This window comes from Astatotilapia calliptera, chromosome 7, assembly GCF_900246225.1.
Source record: "Astatotilapia calliptera chromosome 7, fAstCal1.2, whole genome shotgun sequence".
Classification (NCBI taxonomy): Eukaryota; Metazoa; Chordata; class Actinopteri; order Cichliformes; family Cichlidae; genus Astatotilapia; species Astatotilapia calliptera.
Window position 1 is genome coordinate 55,676,310 of NC_039308.1, and position 16,816 is coordinate 55,693,125.

Genomic DNA, 16,816 nt, shown 5'->3' on the forward strand with positions numbered 1-16,816 from the left:
TTCAATTAGAGCTCTTTGAACACAGAGATGTGTGGAGAAAGAAGGGAGTGGTGTACAATAAAAAAAATATCATCTTCACTGTTGAAACACGGTGGTGGGAGTATTATGCTGTGGGGATGCGTCAGTGCATCTGTAACTGAGAATCTTGTCAAGGTGGAAGGAATCACGAAGAAAGAAAGATATACAAAGATTCTGAAAGAAGGTTTTGACTGGTTTGCTCAAAGCCCTGACTTGAATCTGATTAAAAATCTGTGGGTTGAATTGAAGACCACGGTCCATGCCAGAAGACCATCAGAGACTCAGACATTCGCCAAAGAACAATGGGCTGGGGTTGATTAGGAGATGTGTGTGAGGCTTGTTGAAAACTACAACAAAGGACTGCAGGTTATTGTCCAGCAAAATGATACACAATTGGCTATTAGCTTTAGCAGGCTAATGACCCTAACCCTTGACCCTGCCAGCTTTAGTTTTTTGTTTGTTTGTTTTTTGTCATTTTGTTTTAAAGTAATATAAGTATCAAAACTAAAACTAGGCTGTTTGGAAAAAGAGTGTAAAAATCACTGGCTTTCTAATAAAAATGACATTTTTGTGGAGGTGCTAATAATTCTGTCTTCATTAGCATAGATGTCATCACTGAAAAGACAAAAGAAAAATGTAAATGAACAAAAGCCCAAATCAGCTGAATTTCAGTTGTAACAGTTGTAATAGATCATTTTGATGTTTATACGGGGCACTAACTTGGTGTTTGCGTGTGAACAGGTGAGATGGTCCGTCAGGCCAGAGTTTTAGCCCAAGCTACCTCTGACTTGGTCAATGCCATGAGATCAGATGCAGAGGCAGAAGTTGATGTTGACAACTCCAAAAAATTGCTTGCTGCAGCCAAGCTCTTGGCTGATGCCACAGCTCGGATGGTGGAGGCTGCTAAGGTAGGAAAGCATCAGGCTTAACCTCACAATGCAGTGTGGTTAACATAATACCAGACAAGCTAACTGCTTTCAGTCATTATTACATTACTTTATTGTACCTTATTATATTCTACAAAATTTAACCTAGCTCTTGATGCAGTGCATTTTATTTTGTTGTTGTTACATCTAGAACAGTTTTAAAGGAATTGAACTGAATATCTTCCCTTTGATAGAAAACAAGTGTTGGCATTACTGTATGCACTATCTACTAGCATCATTTCACATCCAAAATAAAAAGGCTGCTGCATCAGTGGCTCTTAATGAGCCCCTGGCACTGCTGAGCAGGATATTATCAGTGTGAAATACGCAGGCATGTGAAACGCTGCTTATGGCTCGTTAGATGTTTTTGATCTGTGACACATTAATCACCACGTCACTGCCATTATCAAAGAGGAAGTGAGGATCTGGCACTGACGGTTTCCTTGGAAACTGTCAAAAAGCAGACAGATCTAAATGACTCTTTCCATCTATTGCACAACTTGCATAACCAGAGTTGTTTAAACTTTTATTGCTGAGATCTGATTGCTGTTGTTAGATTCTGTATGTGCAGTACAGTATGTGTGAGGGAGTGTGTGTCCGCGTGTGCACATCTGCACATGTGTACATGAATGTGTGTTAATGCGTCCCCCAGGGGGCAGCCGCCTACCCGGACAATGAAGACCAGCAACAGAGACTCAGAGAGGCAGCTGAAGGGCTACGTGTCGCCACTAACGCGGCGGCTCAGAACGCAATAAAGAAAAAAATAGTCAACAGGCTGGAGGTGAGTTAAAGGACTCAATGTGTCATCATTTTTTCTGTTGTCTGACCTTGATCAAAACATAAATCTTCTTCTTGTTTCACCTTACTGACAAAGGTGTGACCCAAACATCTCTTTCTGTTATTGTATAATACCTGCAAAAGAAAGATGGTGTAAAAATAAAAGGAGAAAGAAAACACTGAAAAAAAGGATGAAAATAACCATGTAGAAACAACTGCTGGGCAATTTATTATATTTGTATTATTTCTCTTTCCTATAGCACTGTGCTATAAGCCCCATTAGTGCTGTGAATGAGCCACCTAAGTGTAAAGATCTGTATGTAGCCCTTGGTATCAGTTTGCCTCTAATGACTTCCCGCTCTCTGCACAAGAACACACAGTGTAGTGTTCAGTTTTCTAGGCACATAAACTATGCATTACTGAGGGCTCGAATAAGCCTGCTATCAGACATGCAGCATCTCAGTCATCCTTCTTGCATCAGATGTTCACACTAATGATGGTAATAGCATCCTCTATCGAGACAGCATGTAAGCTGGGGAAGACCAGAATGTTGAGCATATCCAAGTGCATGTGACAAATATAACAGATGACACTATGACCCTTAAGACCCCTTAATTTATCCAGTTTTATACAGACAGCATGATGAGCATATCACTTTATGTATTCCACTGACAAGCCACAAGCTGAAGTGGCAGTGTAATAGGTGGGGTTTGTTTGTCTGTTTCTCTGCAAGATTATGCAAAAGCTACCAAGCCGAATTTCATGAAACTTGATTGAGTGGGTTAAGTTCAAAGGAAGAAGCCATTAAATTTTCTTTTGTATACTGATCACATTCTTTAAAATTGCAAAAGAATAACAAGGGCACTTGATCTATCTGTCTGTCTGTCTGTCTGTCTGTCTGTCTTTAGGGTTATGTGAATTTTCTCTATATAACGATACCATGTGTTACGTATATCTTTCCATCAGTATCTCCTCACCCATTTAACAGCTTTGTTTTCAGTCCCGTCATTGCTTCAAACCCTGTCTTGTGTCTATGAATTAATGTAAGCCAGGCTATTTTTAGCTTTAGTTCTGGAAATCTGCCCAAGCGAAGGCAGTACTGATCACTTCATGAAATCATGACCGAGCAGCATAGTTCCATCCATTTCCCTCTTCTTTTGGTTGTGACCCCTTTTAGTCTGATTAGAACTCTGTTGGAGTACAGAACATGACAGCATAATACTGCGCAGAGCAAAAGTGAACATTCCTCTTAGCCAAGCAGCACTCTCTTACTTACATTTTCTCCATTTGTGTCTTCTGAACAGATCGCTGCTAAGCAGGCAGCGGCTGCTGCTACACAGACCATCGCAGCTGCCCAAAACGCAGCTGCATCCAACAAAAATACAGCCTCACACCAACAGCTAGTTCACAGCTGCAAGGTATGATCCTGTAATCTTTGTGATGTGCTCTTTTTTTTTTTTTTGTTTGTTTGTTTGGCCTGTCCCGTTTGGCTCTTTTGCCATCAGAATTGTTGTCTAAAGGCAAAGAAAGATGCCCAACGGATTTACTTTACCAAACTGACCATCCCAGCCTTGCCGTAATGGTCCATTTGATTCACCTTTTATTGTTTATTTTATTTTCACTTACTGAATACGGGACAGACTTGACTGGGGGAAAAAGGGGAGAAAGAAAGAGGGAAAGAGAAACAGCTGGGAAGAGGGACGGGGGAGAAGGGCAAAAGACAAAAACCAACCGAACGGGCAGAGAAAAAAAAATGCATATATCAATCACCTGGATCACCTGCTGAGAAAGAAAAAAGAAAGCAAGCAGAAGAGAACAAGAGTAATAGAATAAACAACATCACAATGATATATGGGAATATGACAGTAAATACTAAATGTTAAACATTATTGTGCAGCACATAAGATCAACAGAACACAGTGTGCTTTGAGGTAGGAGCCAAAAAGGGTGTAGTTTGTGGGTGTGATCACCCGTGTGTACACCTGTGAGCATGGACGCGCTTGTTTTTTGTTTTTTTAAAAGGTTCCTTCATGTAATAATCTGCTAGAGGGTGTGGGGGGGCCACAGCCCCGTCCTCCAGGGCATGAAGCAGGTGTGGAGGAGATCAAAACTCCAGACATCCAGAGGCCCCCAGAACACAAGAGACCAAGGAAGACCAACAGAGGGGCAGCTGCGCCACTGTCCCGGAAAGAGCTGAGGAGAGTCCCAGATGAGGGCTCACTCAGCAGCCGCGGAGCAGAAGCCAGGGGGAGTTGCAGTGACGCGCGCGTGAGCTCCGCCGGCAGCCAGCTGCGCCTGAGTGACCGAGCCCCAGGCCGAGAGGCTGGGGGCACCCCACCTCCGAAGTGGCCCGAGCGAGCCCCAGGCTCCAGGCCCCGATAAGCGGCCGCCAAGGAGTGAGCCGGTGTGTACCTGGACGCCCATCCCCGGACACAAAGAACCACCAACGCACCGATGTCTGAGGGGGTCCGCCACTGGCAGGGGAAGTGGTGGTAGGGGGAGATAGGCCTCCAAACCTTGGAGGGCCTGAGATGTCCCCAGAGAGGTGGCGCCTGACACCCAATCTGACATATAGACACAGACATACAGGCACACACAGATACAAACATCCATTCCCACCCTCATGCTCTCATATGCACTTACTCCACACTCAACCAACGTGGAGACAGACATAAAGAGACGTTGTACACACGATCACACTCCCCAAGCGTGCTCTACAAACCGGGTCTAGGTGCCCCCGCCCCTGGAGGGGGGAACTGCACCCAGACCCAGGTGGTGTTTCCCTTTTCCCTGCGGTGGGGGGAGGCAGACCGTGATGTGCTCTTTTGTACTAATGTTATAGCCTGTATTTACATATAATACATGTTGTCACAGGGAGTGTCTTGTTTGGGAGCCTTGTTAGCACCTTTCTCAGTAAGTCATGATGGTGTGGCATATGAAGCAAACATTATGTGGTGTTTAATTTCAGATGGTAGCAGATAGTATTCCCCAGTTGGTGCAGGGAATGAGGAGCAGCCAAGCCCAGCCTGAGGAGCTGGGCCCCCAACTCGCCCTCATCATGGCCAGCCAGAGCTTCTTACAGGTTTGTATTTCACCTTGACACAGTGAGTGACTGTAACCCTCTATCAAAGGAATCTCATTTCTTGGTGTGTTTCTATTACTGTCTCTCAGCCTGGGAGTAAGATGGTGGCGTCTGCAAAGTCAGCAGTTCCAACAGTGGCCGAACAAGCTGCTGCTATGCAACTGGGCCAGTGTGCCAAGAATTTAGCTACCTGCCTGGCGGAGCTCCGGACTGCCACGCAGAAGGTATCCGTGAGCATGATTCTTTTCACTGATGCAGGCCATCAGTGAAAAGATTCACTGTCCAATTAGAGTCTAATTCTGTGATCTCACATCACACATTTACATGCAGGATTGCATCTTGTCTGCTGCGTATGGCTTGTGTTTAAGTAACAGCTATGTCTGTGGGGTTTTTTTTTACTTTTTTTTTTTTTTTTTTTTAAGGCACATGAAGCTTGTGGCCCTCTGGAGATTGACTTAGCCCTCAAAACTGTACAGACACTGAAGAGTGAACTTCAGGATGCCAAGATGTCTGTCATTGATGGCCAACTCAAACCACTTCCTGGAGAAACGGTCAGTAAATAGAAACAATTACAGTTTCTCATCTAGCCCATCTCATTAGGCTAGAGATAGCTGCTGTGTAGAGATACCAAAATGCTAAAGAAATCTTAGCCATGAGTCAAATGAGTTATTTATGTGTTCTGTCGCTTATACAGCTGGAAAAATGCGCTCAGGATTTGGGAAGTACGTCTAAGACTGTGGGTTCTTCCATGGCCCAGTTGCTGACATGCGCTGCGCAAGGCAATGAACATTACACAGGTAGTGTATTTTATACACGAGTGGGGCTGAGAAGTTTGAGCAGCCATTTAGATACATATGGAATACTGCCTGTGACTTTTATTTAAAAGGAATTCTCAAAATTGTGCCGAGTGTCAGTCTTGAGGATAAACCAAGCTAAAGATGTTATTTTATTTGTGCTGTCATTACCGCCTTGAACCGAACCCCGGGAATCCAACATGGCTTCACTGCTTTGCCGTCAGTTTTGGCTCAAACGGGGATCTCAGTGGAATTGAGATGAAGACGGATAAAGAATAACATTTATAACAATGAGTGCTCCGAGGCAGTACTTCATGCTGTGGCCCAGGGTGCTGCTCTCTACTCATTAATCTTTTTTTTTTCACTGGATTTAACATTCCATCAGCAAATGGCTCCACTCTGCTGGTTAATGCAATTTTATGCAATTTGCAGCTTTTTCTTTTTTTTCCCCAGTTCTATGTGTAATAAGCTGAGGGGACCTCCAGTGTGAGGCTTTATTTATCATATTAAGTGATTTATTTAAACAATGAAGTTATTTGAGTATAATGATTTTTTTTTTCTTTTTTTCACAGTGTGGTGCTGCGAAATCCTGCTTGTTGACTTGCACAATGTCATTACAGTTTTAGTAAAGACAAGAAATACACATAGCTCTCAGTTAGTACTGCTTAAACAGGGCTGCTGAAATGCGACACTGGAATTAATGTATTTGCTAAATCGTCACTCATTTTTCACAGGTGTTGCTGCTAGGGAAACAGCACAGGCTCTGAGGACATTAGCTCAAGCCGCTCGAGGTGTGGCAGCCAGCACCAAGGAGCCTCAGGCTGCAGCTGCCATGCTCGACTCAGCCCAGTGTGTGATGGAGGGCTCAGCCATGCTCATCCATGAAGCACATCAGGCCCTGGTTCATCCTGGTGATGCTGAGAGTCAGCAGAGACTGGCACAGGTAGCATACCACTTATTAGCAGATAGATAGATAGATCTGATAGATCTGATAGACTGATTGATTGAGGAGCACTGATGGCCCCTGTCTCCCTCATCTACTGATTTGTAAAGATTTTCCCATTAGAGTCGTCCCCTCTACTAAGTGTTGCTCTTTTTTTCCTGTCTGCTATGCATTTCTCGGCTGGTTTCCCTCTCTCAGGAGAGGTTTTGCTGGAGTAAAATTGTTCATTCTCCTGCAGCCCTTCAGGGGATAAACATATTGTTTGGCATATATCTGTGACAGCAGCATAAATTAGTGACACGGATTATTGTGCACTGCCGTGAGCCCAATTTGCATTTGAGATATTTCTCCACATATAGCTTTGCTCTGGGGCTTTGTTGTGTAGCACATTTTTAGAATGACTAATGACAGACCATTGACAGATGTTGTACTGTGTTGCAGGTGGCCAAAGCTGTTTCGCACTCCCTTAATAATTGTGTGAATTGCCTGCCAGGCCAGAAGGATGTTGACATGGCCCTCAGGAGCATAGGCGAGGCCAGCAAGAAGCTACTAGTGGACTTCGTGAGTGTTGCTTAAGCTTTTTCTTAGGGATTTCTTGCCTTTTATGTTTGCATAATGACATGAGAGTATTTATATATCGACCCTTTATCCCCAAACAGAATATTTCCTTTTGCCTGCAGTTTTAATATTCCAAAGTGTGGCCTAATGTGCATGTCTTGTCTTTGAAGCTCCCTCCCTGCAGTAAGACATTCCAAGAGGCTCAGTCTGATCTGAACCACACAGCAGCTGAACTCAACCACTCCGCAGGCGAGGTCGTCCACTCCTCTCGTGGAAGAAGCAGCCAGCTGGCTGCAGCCTCAGGGAAGTTTAGCCAAGACTTTGATGAGTTCCTGGATGCTGGCATTGAGATGGCAGGACACACCCAGGTAGGTTTCATGACCATACAAAGACTTCATGCTCCAGTGACACAGTTTAATAGTGATCCAGTGCCAGCAGTTCATTTAAAGCTTTTATCAAGTAAACTCAAAAGCTTCAAATGCAGAGTGCATCTTTGCATTACTTTACTAACCAAAAGCTATTGCATTCAGTTAGTCACGCTAATTCCTCCAAAGAGCTCTAAAGTATTCAGATGCTTTGTGTGATGTTCTTGTTCTGAATATTTCGCTCATTCATTCAAAATTCTAAATATCAGACACTGAAGAGGATGTACACTAGTACACATGGGAAATTTTATCTCATGTGTCCTGAAGATACTCCCACAGCTTGGACTGGTTTGTAGGTCCTGACTCCTGTCTAAGTAGAATACTATCAAACTGATCGCTCACCACCCAGACTGTGCTGGTCATTCCATGGTAAACAGAATAAAGGCGAACTAGGTATGTTGCATAATTTGGGGTTACATGTTGAGTTCGTTCTTTACCTTTTATAGGAGCAAATTGGCTCCAATGAAGTGGTGTCCACTGCATATGAAAAGTAAAGGGACTACCTTTCTTGTTCAAGACTGTTTTTAACCTGTACTAATCTCTTACTTTACAACAGCTATCGCATTTCTTCAACATGTCTGCATGGAATTAAACACCTCAGATGTTTATTTTGTTTGTCCACAACTTTTTTTTTTTTTCAGATTCCCCTGATAACGTTTGTGTTTTTCTGCCACAAATGGCTCATTTTAGTGTATAGTCTCAGATATAAGCTTTTTCTTTGTAACCATGCCTTCAAGGCCAGCATCTTGGAATCACCTCTTCACTTTTGGCGCTGAAATAGATTTTTGTGGATACCGTTTAATGAAGCTGCCAGTTGAGGACCCATGAGGTGTCGGTTTCAAAGTCTAGAGACTCTGATTAACTTGTCCCCTTGTTCTTTTCTACACCGGAGGCTCCTGCTTCTCTTTTATTCTGGTTAGAGCCGGTTTGTGCTGCTCTGTGAAAGGAGGCGCGCGCACCGTTGTCGGAAATCTTTCCCACATGAAATAGCCTAACGGTCTTGGGTACTCTGAGTTTCAGGAGAAAATTCAATTTTGTGGGGAATTTATGAGACTAAAGTCAAACCCACAAAGGCTCATATAAGTGCATTACTTCTTTAATCAGAACAGCAGTTTTTAGCCGTGACAACAAAAATTAGAGTTAGGCTTTTTGATATAATAAACTTGGAACACAATAATATTGCATACAAATTATTAATCGATAATTGTCACTTATACACACAATATTAATTTGACTAAAAAACAAACATTACATAAATTTGACAATCAAAGACTCAAAAATACCTGTTATGTGACAAAAGAGGATAGCCATTACTGTAAAGTAGAACACTCTAACCAATACTGTTTAATAATTGTAACACAACATTTAATACAGATTTGAAACCATCAAAAACAAAATTCACCTGAATTTTTCTTCTTCCTTGCATGTACAGAGTAAGGATGACCAGATCCAAGTCATCGGTAATCTGAAGAACATCTCCATGGCATCCAGTAAGCTGCTACTGGCTGCCAAGTCTCTGTCTGTGGATCCAGGTGCAGCCAATGCTAAGAATCTCCTAGCTGTGGCAGCAAGGTGCGATAAAACTCAAGCAGTACCTGAAATGTGTCAAATTTTCTGAATGCTATGTTGTATTTGCCAGTGAGGTGAACAGCTCAGTAGTATATATCATGTGAATCCTGGCTCAAGATCTGTAGCAAGTAATGATAGCTATAGAAAACAGCTTCTTACTACATCTGTATGCCGCTCCTACAGCGTGTCTGTTCGGCATTGCTAGGGGGAGTACGTATCCTCCCCTTAGTGGAGAGAAGCCAAGCAGCTGGTCCCGCAGGGCTTTAGGCCTGACTGACTTCTCTCTGTCTAATTAGGAAGATGGAAGCCTTGGCTTGAGCCTGTCTGTGCTCAGCAAGGCTGAACACAAACTCGAGACAATCTCGGCACTCCTGTGAGCTGTGTTATCCAATCGCAGCGAGAAGCCGGCAGTGCCGTGCTTGAATAGGGGGGCTAAAAGCATGTGTGAGTGAAGCCAGCCTGTGCGTGCATGCAGAGGACACATGTGAGAGCTAAAGAGGCTGTGTGGCTGCCTGTGTGTTTCAGGGCGGTGACAGAGAGTATTAACCAGCTGATAACGCTCTGTACACAGCAAGCAGCAGGACAAAAGGAGTGTGACAACGCCTTGAGGGAGTTGGAGGTAGCTTTCCTCACATACAGGATACCACACAGACGTTTTCTGGTTTCTATGCATGCCTGCATTTCATGTTTTTTAAATAAAGTTTATGAGTTTTGTATTTTTTTCTCATGGTTTCCCACTATTTTCCATTAGATTCCTCCTATATAGCCATGTTTTATAGCTGGATAATACATTCAGAACAATAGTGCAGTAGCTGCATTAGCAACACTAATATAACAGGAGCATTTTTACATTCTGAAGCCTAACGATGATTATACTATGAATAGTTTTAAATGATATTAATATTGTTCATTTAAGGCCTTGATTATGATGATTTATCTCTGCACAGATCAATTTATAATTATAATGTTAGCCTCAGGTCTGAATTAAGTAGCTGATAAATTTCCAAGGATATCAACGTAGAAATGCAATATTGTAGTTTAAGTTGTTGTGTCTCCGTCTGTATTCAGGCTGTCAGAGGTCTGCTGGATAACCCCAGTGAGCCCGTCAACGAGCTCTCCTACTTTGATTGCATCGAGAGCGTCATGGAGAATTCAAAAGTACAGGCGTATAAAATAACTGAGTGCACTATGTATACGAACTGTCAAATATTTTACATGGTAGGCAGCTGAAGAGCTAATTTGTCCACATTTTCTCCATTTTCATGTGCCTCAGGTCCTAGGGGAGTCAATGGCAGGCATTTCTCAGCACTGTAAGACAGGTGATGTGGTGGCCTTCGGGGAGAGCGTGGGCTTGGCGTCCAAAGCTCTGTGTGGGCTGACAGAGGCTGCAGGACAGGTGAGATCACAGCGCCATACTAACTCGCTCTGACTTACCCTGCTTCTGCGCTCGCCTTCCCTTTTTCTCTTTATTTTTAGATACCTAGAATTAAACACACACTTTGTTTAAAAAAGCAAATTGCTATCAATTTTTAAGGTTGACATAGCCCAAGACATACGGCGTAAAAGGAAATTGAGACATCTTCACAAGGTGGAAATCACTTTCACGCATGAATTGCTGCCCTGAACCCTTCTAGTCGATACCCAACAGAGGTGCAAATATCTGACATACTCAGAGCAGACATTAAACAATCTTCACCCTGCCAGCTGACTAGTACCAACTTTGTGTGATGTCCTATTGGATCGATCTGCACCAGTCTAAGAACAGTGGAGGTATTAGCCTTGTGAATCAACAGCTATGAATGATGTAACGGATCTCTTCCTTGGCCTTGCACTGCTGGGTTTTCCCCTGGTTGTCCTTCTGTGTTGTCTTGCAGGTTCCTAGTAGGTGGGGTTAAGTAATACAACTGGGAGCACTTGGCCGGGATCATTTAAGATCTGGCTTTCTTAGCTTTTGCTCCCTCTTTATTAACCGAGCTTCAGCCTGGTTATTTAAGGTGTTACCCCATACAGAATCACACATCTAACATTGGATCACTACTTGAAATGCAGAGGAGTGGGGTCATCTTCTTGTGTGTTCCACAGAAAATGTCAGATGATTGTGGGACATCCAGTCCTTTCTGTTGTGCTCTGTTGGTGGCCACACAGAGTCATTGTCTTTGTTGTTTTGTGTGGGTTTTGTGTTGTTTTGGGTTTTGGTGTGAAGCTCTTGTCCACTCAGTCATAGATATAGGCACTCGCATTGTTGTTGGCGTAGAGAATTTCAGTGTTTGTGCAGGTTCTCTTGATGGTTTTCATGGACCATGGTTGTTCAACATTTATCAGCTCTTGGTGTCCCAACCACAGACTCATAAGATGTGGACCCCATTCCTATGGAGTGGGTGTAGCAGCCTTGGCCACGGCCTGCTCTGTATTCCCCTTTGTGTCCCTTTGTGTTTGGGGGGTATCCAGTGTAACTGGGAGCACATAACACGCTTTTGTTTTCTACTCCACAGGCCTCTTATCTTGTAGGTGTTTCTGATCCCAGTAGTCAGTCAGGCCACGAGGGGCTGGTGGATCCCATTCAGTTTGCACGAGCCCACCAAGCTATACAGATGGCTTGTCAGAACTTAGTGGATCCTGCCAGCAGTCCCTCACAGGTAAGATCCATTAAAGGCTGCAGAACATTAGTCCCCTGGCATATGGAGACTGAGTAGTCTTTAATAACTTGCTGTTAATTCTGTCATATCTCTTTAATTAAATACAGTTTTTAAGAATAAACCTGACCTCTGTGTTTAAAGAATCAATGCCCCCATGCCTTACCTAATTTTATTTTATACAGCTGTTCCTCTTTGTTAATGGTTTTGGTTCATTTGTTCATAAGGTCTTGTCTGCAGCAACAATTGTAGCCAAGCACACCTCGGCTCTCTGTAACGCCTGTCGCCTGGCCTCTTCTAAAACTTCCAACCCAGTGGCTAGGAGACAGTTTGTCCAGTCAGCCAAAGAGGTGGCCAACACCACAGCCAACCTCGTCAAAACCATCAAGGTCAACTCTCCAACTGATCAAAACGTTGAGTGTAAATTTGTTACAGATATCTTTTTCGTCAAGTGAGAAGATACAGATGTGTGTATAAGTAGTTACACACTTACAAAAACAGCCAAATGAACAAATATTCATGACTGTCTTATTTCAGGCCTTGGATGGGGATTTTTCCGAAGAGAATAGAAACAGGTGCCGCGTTGCTACAGCCCCGCTCCTCGAGGCTGTGGAAAACCTGACGACCTTTGCCAACAACCCCGATTTTGCAAGCATTCCAGCTCAGATCAGCAATGAGGTATTCGTTCAGTTGATGCTTGTTTATAATGCTCCTTTAAAATGTCCTTCACCTTTTCTAGTTAAATGACGGAAAGTTAATAAAAATCTTTTCAACAACACAAATGAGATCTGTGACTGTTTTTTTTAGGAGCAGTGAAAATGTTCAGTTCATCCTACAGAAGATATTGCGCTTTTCAGTGAGATTAAACGAGTGTTTGTGACTTGTGTATTCAGTTTGCTTAAAAACTGCCTTTTACTTGAGCCAACAAGCAAAGGTTTGTGCTGTGAGCAGGAGAGGAAATTGAATTGAGGTCCTTTTGTTATTGTCAAGGAAAGGCTCAAAAAGAAGGATGTATTTTTTTGTTCAATCTGAGTGCAATAGTTTGCGCATAGTCCTCTAAAAGCTTTATGGCTGTAATCTGTTGGAGGGCAGTGTTTAACGGCACTTTCTCTTAGCACAGCTGCTCTAATCTTCAGCTTGTTAATCTAATTGTCAAGGGGGGGTTTTGCTCGTATCATAAAGACTGAAGATGTTTCTTCGTGAGTCTGTGTAAAGCTGCCTGTCTAATCTCATCCCTCCCTTTGATTGCACCTTTGATCTCGCTCAGGTAGTCAAGGAATATTAACAGCTGTCAGACCAGTATAGCTAGCTCTTCACTGTCGAGCTGTTACCTGGGCCGTTGTTTCTCCTACACTAATCTTTTCATTTCCACAGGGCTCAGCAGCACAGGAGCCCATTGTGCGTTCAGCCCGCTCCATGCTCGATAGCTCCACTTACCTTCTAGAAACAGCCCGCTCACTGGTCCTTAACCCCAAAGATCCCCCCACCTGGTCCATACTAGCCGGCCACTCCAGGACAGTTTCTGACTCCATCAAGAGTCTCATCACCTCTATTAGGTTTGTGTTAATCCCGCCTGTGATCATATCTGTCTCTGCAGCCATGTCTTCAAAGTTTAGAAAGGTTTCCTTGCAGTGAGAGAAAATAAATTCTCATATTGGAGGACTTTTTTGTGACATCTTTTCAGCTAAGCAGGAAATTGATGCATTAGTATATAGCTACTGAGTTCCCCACTGCTTAGTAATAGATTAGCGAACGGTGGGGCTCGCTACGGTGGATCTGAAACACATTTCATTATGTGGTGTCCTATCAGCTCTCACAGCAACTAAGACCTACAATTAACAGACATTAACATTTAACCTTGACTGTCAGTATTTTTCGAGTATTCAAGCATTTGAAGGAAACGTGTTGCCACTTTCTCTCGGGAGCTGAATGAAAAATGATGGCGTTCTCATGCCTGCATAACAAAAATGAGTTTCAAGCCAGTGGCTGATTAGCTAGGCAGACCATTGTGACTATGTGCTGATTGCCTGGTAAAGCCCATGGTAATAATATGACTGCAAGATTACAGATTGCATTACAGATTCATTTGTGAGCTTTAGGGCTTTAGGTGAATATATATTTTTTCATTTTTTGATCTTTATTTTTTTTAACCAAGCAAGCTTCTTTTCCTTGTTTTCACTGTTTATATTTATCTAAGCTAATCTGCTATGGGTAGATATGAGCATCATTTTTCTTACAACTCAAATCTCCAGATTTTCTTATTATATATTTATTTGCACATTAAGGTGGAGACATTTGTCTCTTTTTTTCCCATTATTTCTGGTGACAGGGACAAGGCACCGGGACAGAGGGAGTGTGATTACTCCATTGATAACATCAATAAGTGTATCCGGGACATTGAGCAAGCTTCACTAGCAGCGGTTGGCCAGACCCTACCCTGCAGAGATGATATCTCCATGGAAGTGAGTTCAAATCCCCCATCAGCTGTATCCTGTGTGAGAGGGAAGAGGAACTTAATGAGATCTGTAGTCTTTCTGTTGAGACTTTTACTGTAATTCTCTGCTGTTGTAACTCACCAGGCACTCCAGGAGCAGCTGACATCCTCGGTACAGGAGATTGGTCATCTCATTGATCCAGTCTCTACAGCTGCCCGAGGCGAAGCTGCCCAACTAGGACACAAGGTGCTAGTCTGACAGTGTATCTCTTCATTCCCTCTGAATTTAGGAGGCAAACACACAGTTTTGTATGTTTTGGTTCAACTTTTCTCTGACTACTGTCCTAAATGCTTTGTCTCAGGTAACCCAGCTGGCCAGTTACTTTGAGCCACTCATTATGGCATCGGTGGGCCTGGCCTCTAAGCTGCATGACCATCAGCAGCAGATGACCATCCTGGACCAGACCAAGACGCTTGCTGAGTCCGCCCTGCAGATGCTTTATGCTGCCAAGGAAGGCGGGGGAAACCCAAAGGTAGTGCACAGAGTCAATTTTACTATTCGTGTCGATGCTGTGTTTTGCCTGACTTCAGAGATGAGCTGTAATGGAATGGAAAACAACGAGTTTCAAAAATAATGGAACATCTTTGTCCATCGTTGTCAGTCCATTCATTGTTGCACATTAATGAATCCCTTCTTTCATAGTTTCTCTAATTCTTTCAGCTATAAACCATTTGTATTATCAAACTGAGCAGAACAAAGCCTCAGGAGTTCTTTTTAAGTTTTCTATATTAGTGCTGGAATTGATTTTAAGATTTAAGTGATTTTTTTTAAACCTGTTCATTGCACAACTTCTAATCCCATTCTGAAATGATTGTGCTTTTACTCAAACTCTGCTGCCATCATTACAGCCATAAAACATTGAAATGAGCTCCTTAGAAGCTTTTTTTTTCTTATCAGATTGTCTGACTACCCCAGGCTTTTATAATTTTATTTTTATGGCTACATTCTGAGATATAGATTTACAATTGTACAAACTAGACTAAGTTTGAATTATTAGCCAGCAGGGATGATGTCTGTTCTTAAATCAGAAAGGAACCAGCCTGGTGACACGTCCTCTAGTTGGACACTGAGTTCTTACTAGCTTGAGGTGCACTGTAGAGCTGTTGTCAAGCTGATGAATTACCTCCTGGCTAAACCGAGATGGCGTCACAGTAACGTTAATCAGCTGCCCGTGTCCTCAGGCATCCCACACACACGATGCCATCAATGAAGCAGCCCAGCTGATGAAGGAGGCTGTTGACGACATCATGGTGACTCTGAATGAGGCAGCGAGCGAGGGCGGCATGGTTGGGGGTATGGTAGAGTCCATCGCTGAGGCTATGGGCAGGGTGAGTAAAGATTGTTGTTGTCGTCATTCAGTTTCAAGAGAATGTTTCTTGGGTACTTTGAGTGGATTTCAAGTTGCCACTTGACCCCCGACTTGTCTGAAAGCAGAATGAGCTTTCTCTCAAAGCCACAGTGGGTGTTCTGAAAGAGTGTGCTTGTCTATGACTCTTATTAGTCCAGAAGATGGCACGTTTTAAAATCCACAGCCCACTGGTGATGTTAGTTTTCAGTCATATTGCTAGAGGACATGTGTGTTGACAGTCTAGTTAGTAACTGACAGCGACATGTGCAAACTCAGATGTAAAGCACTTGGCCCAGTTCAGCAAACACCTATTTTTTCCCTTCTTGTGCCTTTTACACTTTTAATTAGAATGTGCATGTTATCTAGAAAATGGAATATCCGTGAAGAACACAAAGTGGAAACGGCTTAATAAATGTATACATTTAAAAAAATATATCATTTGACACGTAACTGTGAAACAAATGGGGTTGTATCTGCTTCAGGGGAAAGAAATAAGGTTGGAATTAGCAAATTCAGCACAGCACTTTTAATCTATTCATTGTAGACTTTTGTAGGAATTGTAGGAAATTTCATATGTATCCTTCACATGTGAAGTAAAGAATAAAAATTGTATACTGTTTTGGTGTAATCTGACATCCAGGACATTACAAGTATTTTGTCTATCTAAGATTTATTGACTTTGTCAATGCACTGCAACCAACATATTTACTAATTCACTGGACATTCTCCAGCTGAAAAAATAAAACACTCAGCGCTCTCTCTTTGGACTCAGAGCACAAATGCATCTGAAAAAGGCAGATAGCATATCATCCTTACATATTTAATGATCAGCCTGATCTGTCTGGTGTGCAAAAATTTTCCATTTCTTTCTGGAACCTGCATCAATGGACAAAGCAAGATACACTTAAAGGATTTTCAAATGATGCAGAATAAAACTAACTCTGTATTGTTCATTATTAAGCGAAATTAGGTTATTGATTTTCTAATTCATATTTGTGAATATTTGTTTATGTATACACCTTAAACCAAATCTGTAGCTACCGTTTAATCTTTACAGCTGGCTGAAGGAACACCCCCTGAACCCGAGGGTTCCTTTGTAGACTACCAAACCACCATGGTCAAATTTTCTAAGGCCATTGCCATCACAGCACAGGAGATGGTGAGCATGCAAATGCATTACAATATTCATGCGTAACTCACGTCTGCAGTATTTACATTAAATCTTCAATGCCAATGTTTGACAATAGT

The 16,816-nt window shown here is 42.7% G+C and overlaps 1 protein-coding gene across 6 annotated transcripts in view; it reads left to right on the forward strand.

Annotated features, from left to right (window-relative positions):
• The window catches only part of tln2b (talin 2b), a 93,213-nt gene that overhangs the window by 61,141 nt on the left and 15,256 nt on the right, over positions 1-16,816 (forward strand). For 4 of the 6 annotated variants that reach the window (XM_026175915.1, XM_026175917.1, XM_026175918.1 and 1 more), the window contains 23 exons: positions 760-926; positions 1,597-1,725; positions 3,026-3,139; positions 4,690-4,803; positions 4,893-5,027; positions 5,226-5,354; positions 5,498-5,600; positions 6,332-6,540; positions 6,982-7,101; positions 7,269-7,466; positions 8,956-9,095; positions 9,618-9,711; positions 10,161-10,250; positions 10,366-10,488; positions 11,585-11,728; positions 11,953-12,138; positions 12,263-12,403; positions 13,100-13,281; positions 14,055-14,187; positions 14,305-14,406; positions 14,522-14,692; positions 15,402-15,548; positions 16,626-16,727. In XM_026175915.1, the coding sequence (XP_026031700.1) occupies positions 760-926; positions 1,597-1,725; positions 3,026-3,139; positions 4,690-4,803; positions 4,893-5,027; positions 5,226-5,354; positions 5,498-5,600; positions 6,332-6,540; positions 6,982-7,101; positions 7,269-7,466; positions 8,956-9,095; positions 9,618-9,711; positions 10,161-10,250; positions 10,366-10,488; positions 11,585-11,728; positions 11,953-12,138; positions 12,263-12,403; positions 13,100-13,281; positions 14,055-14,187; positions 14,305-14,406; positions 14,522-14,692; positions 15,402-15,548; positions 16,626-16,727 (3,173 nt within the window). The remainder of the gene's footprint in view (positions 1-759; positions 927-1,596; positions 1,726-3,025; positions 3,140-4,689; positions 4,804-4,892; positions 5,028-5,225; positions 5,355-5,497; positions 5,601-6,331; positions 6,541-6,981; positions 7,102-7,268; positions 7,467-8,955; positions 9,096-9,617; positions 9,712-10,160; positions 10,251-10,365; positions 10,489-11,584; positions 11,729-11,952; positions 12,139-12,262; positions 12,404-13,099; positions 13,282-14,054; positions 14,188-14,304; positions 14,407-14,521; positions 14,693-15,401; positions 15,549-16,625; positions 16,728-16,816) is intronic. The other 2 variants (XM_026175919.1, XM_026175921.1) reach the window with 1 other exon arrangement.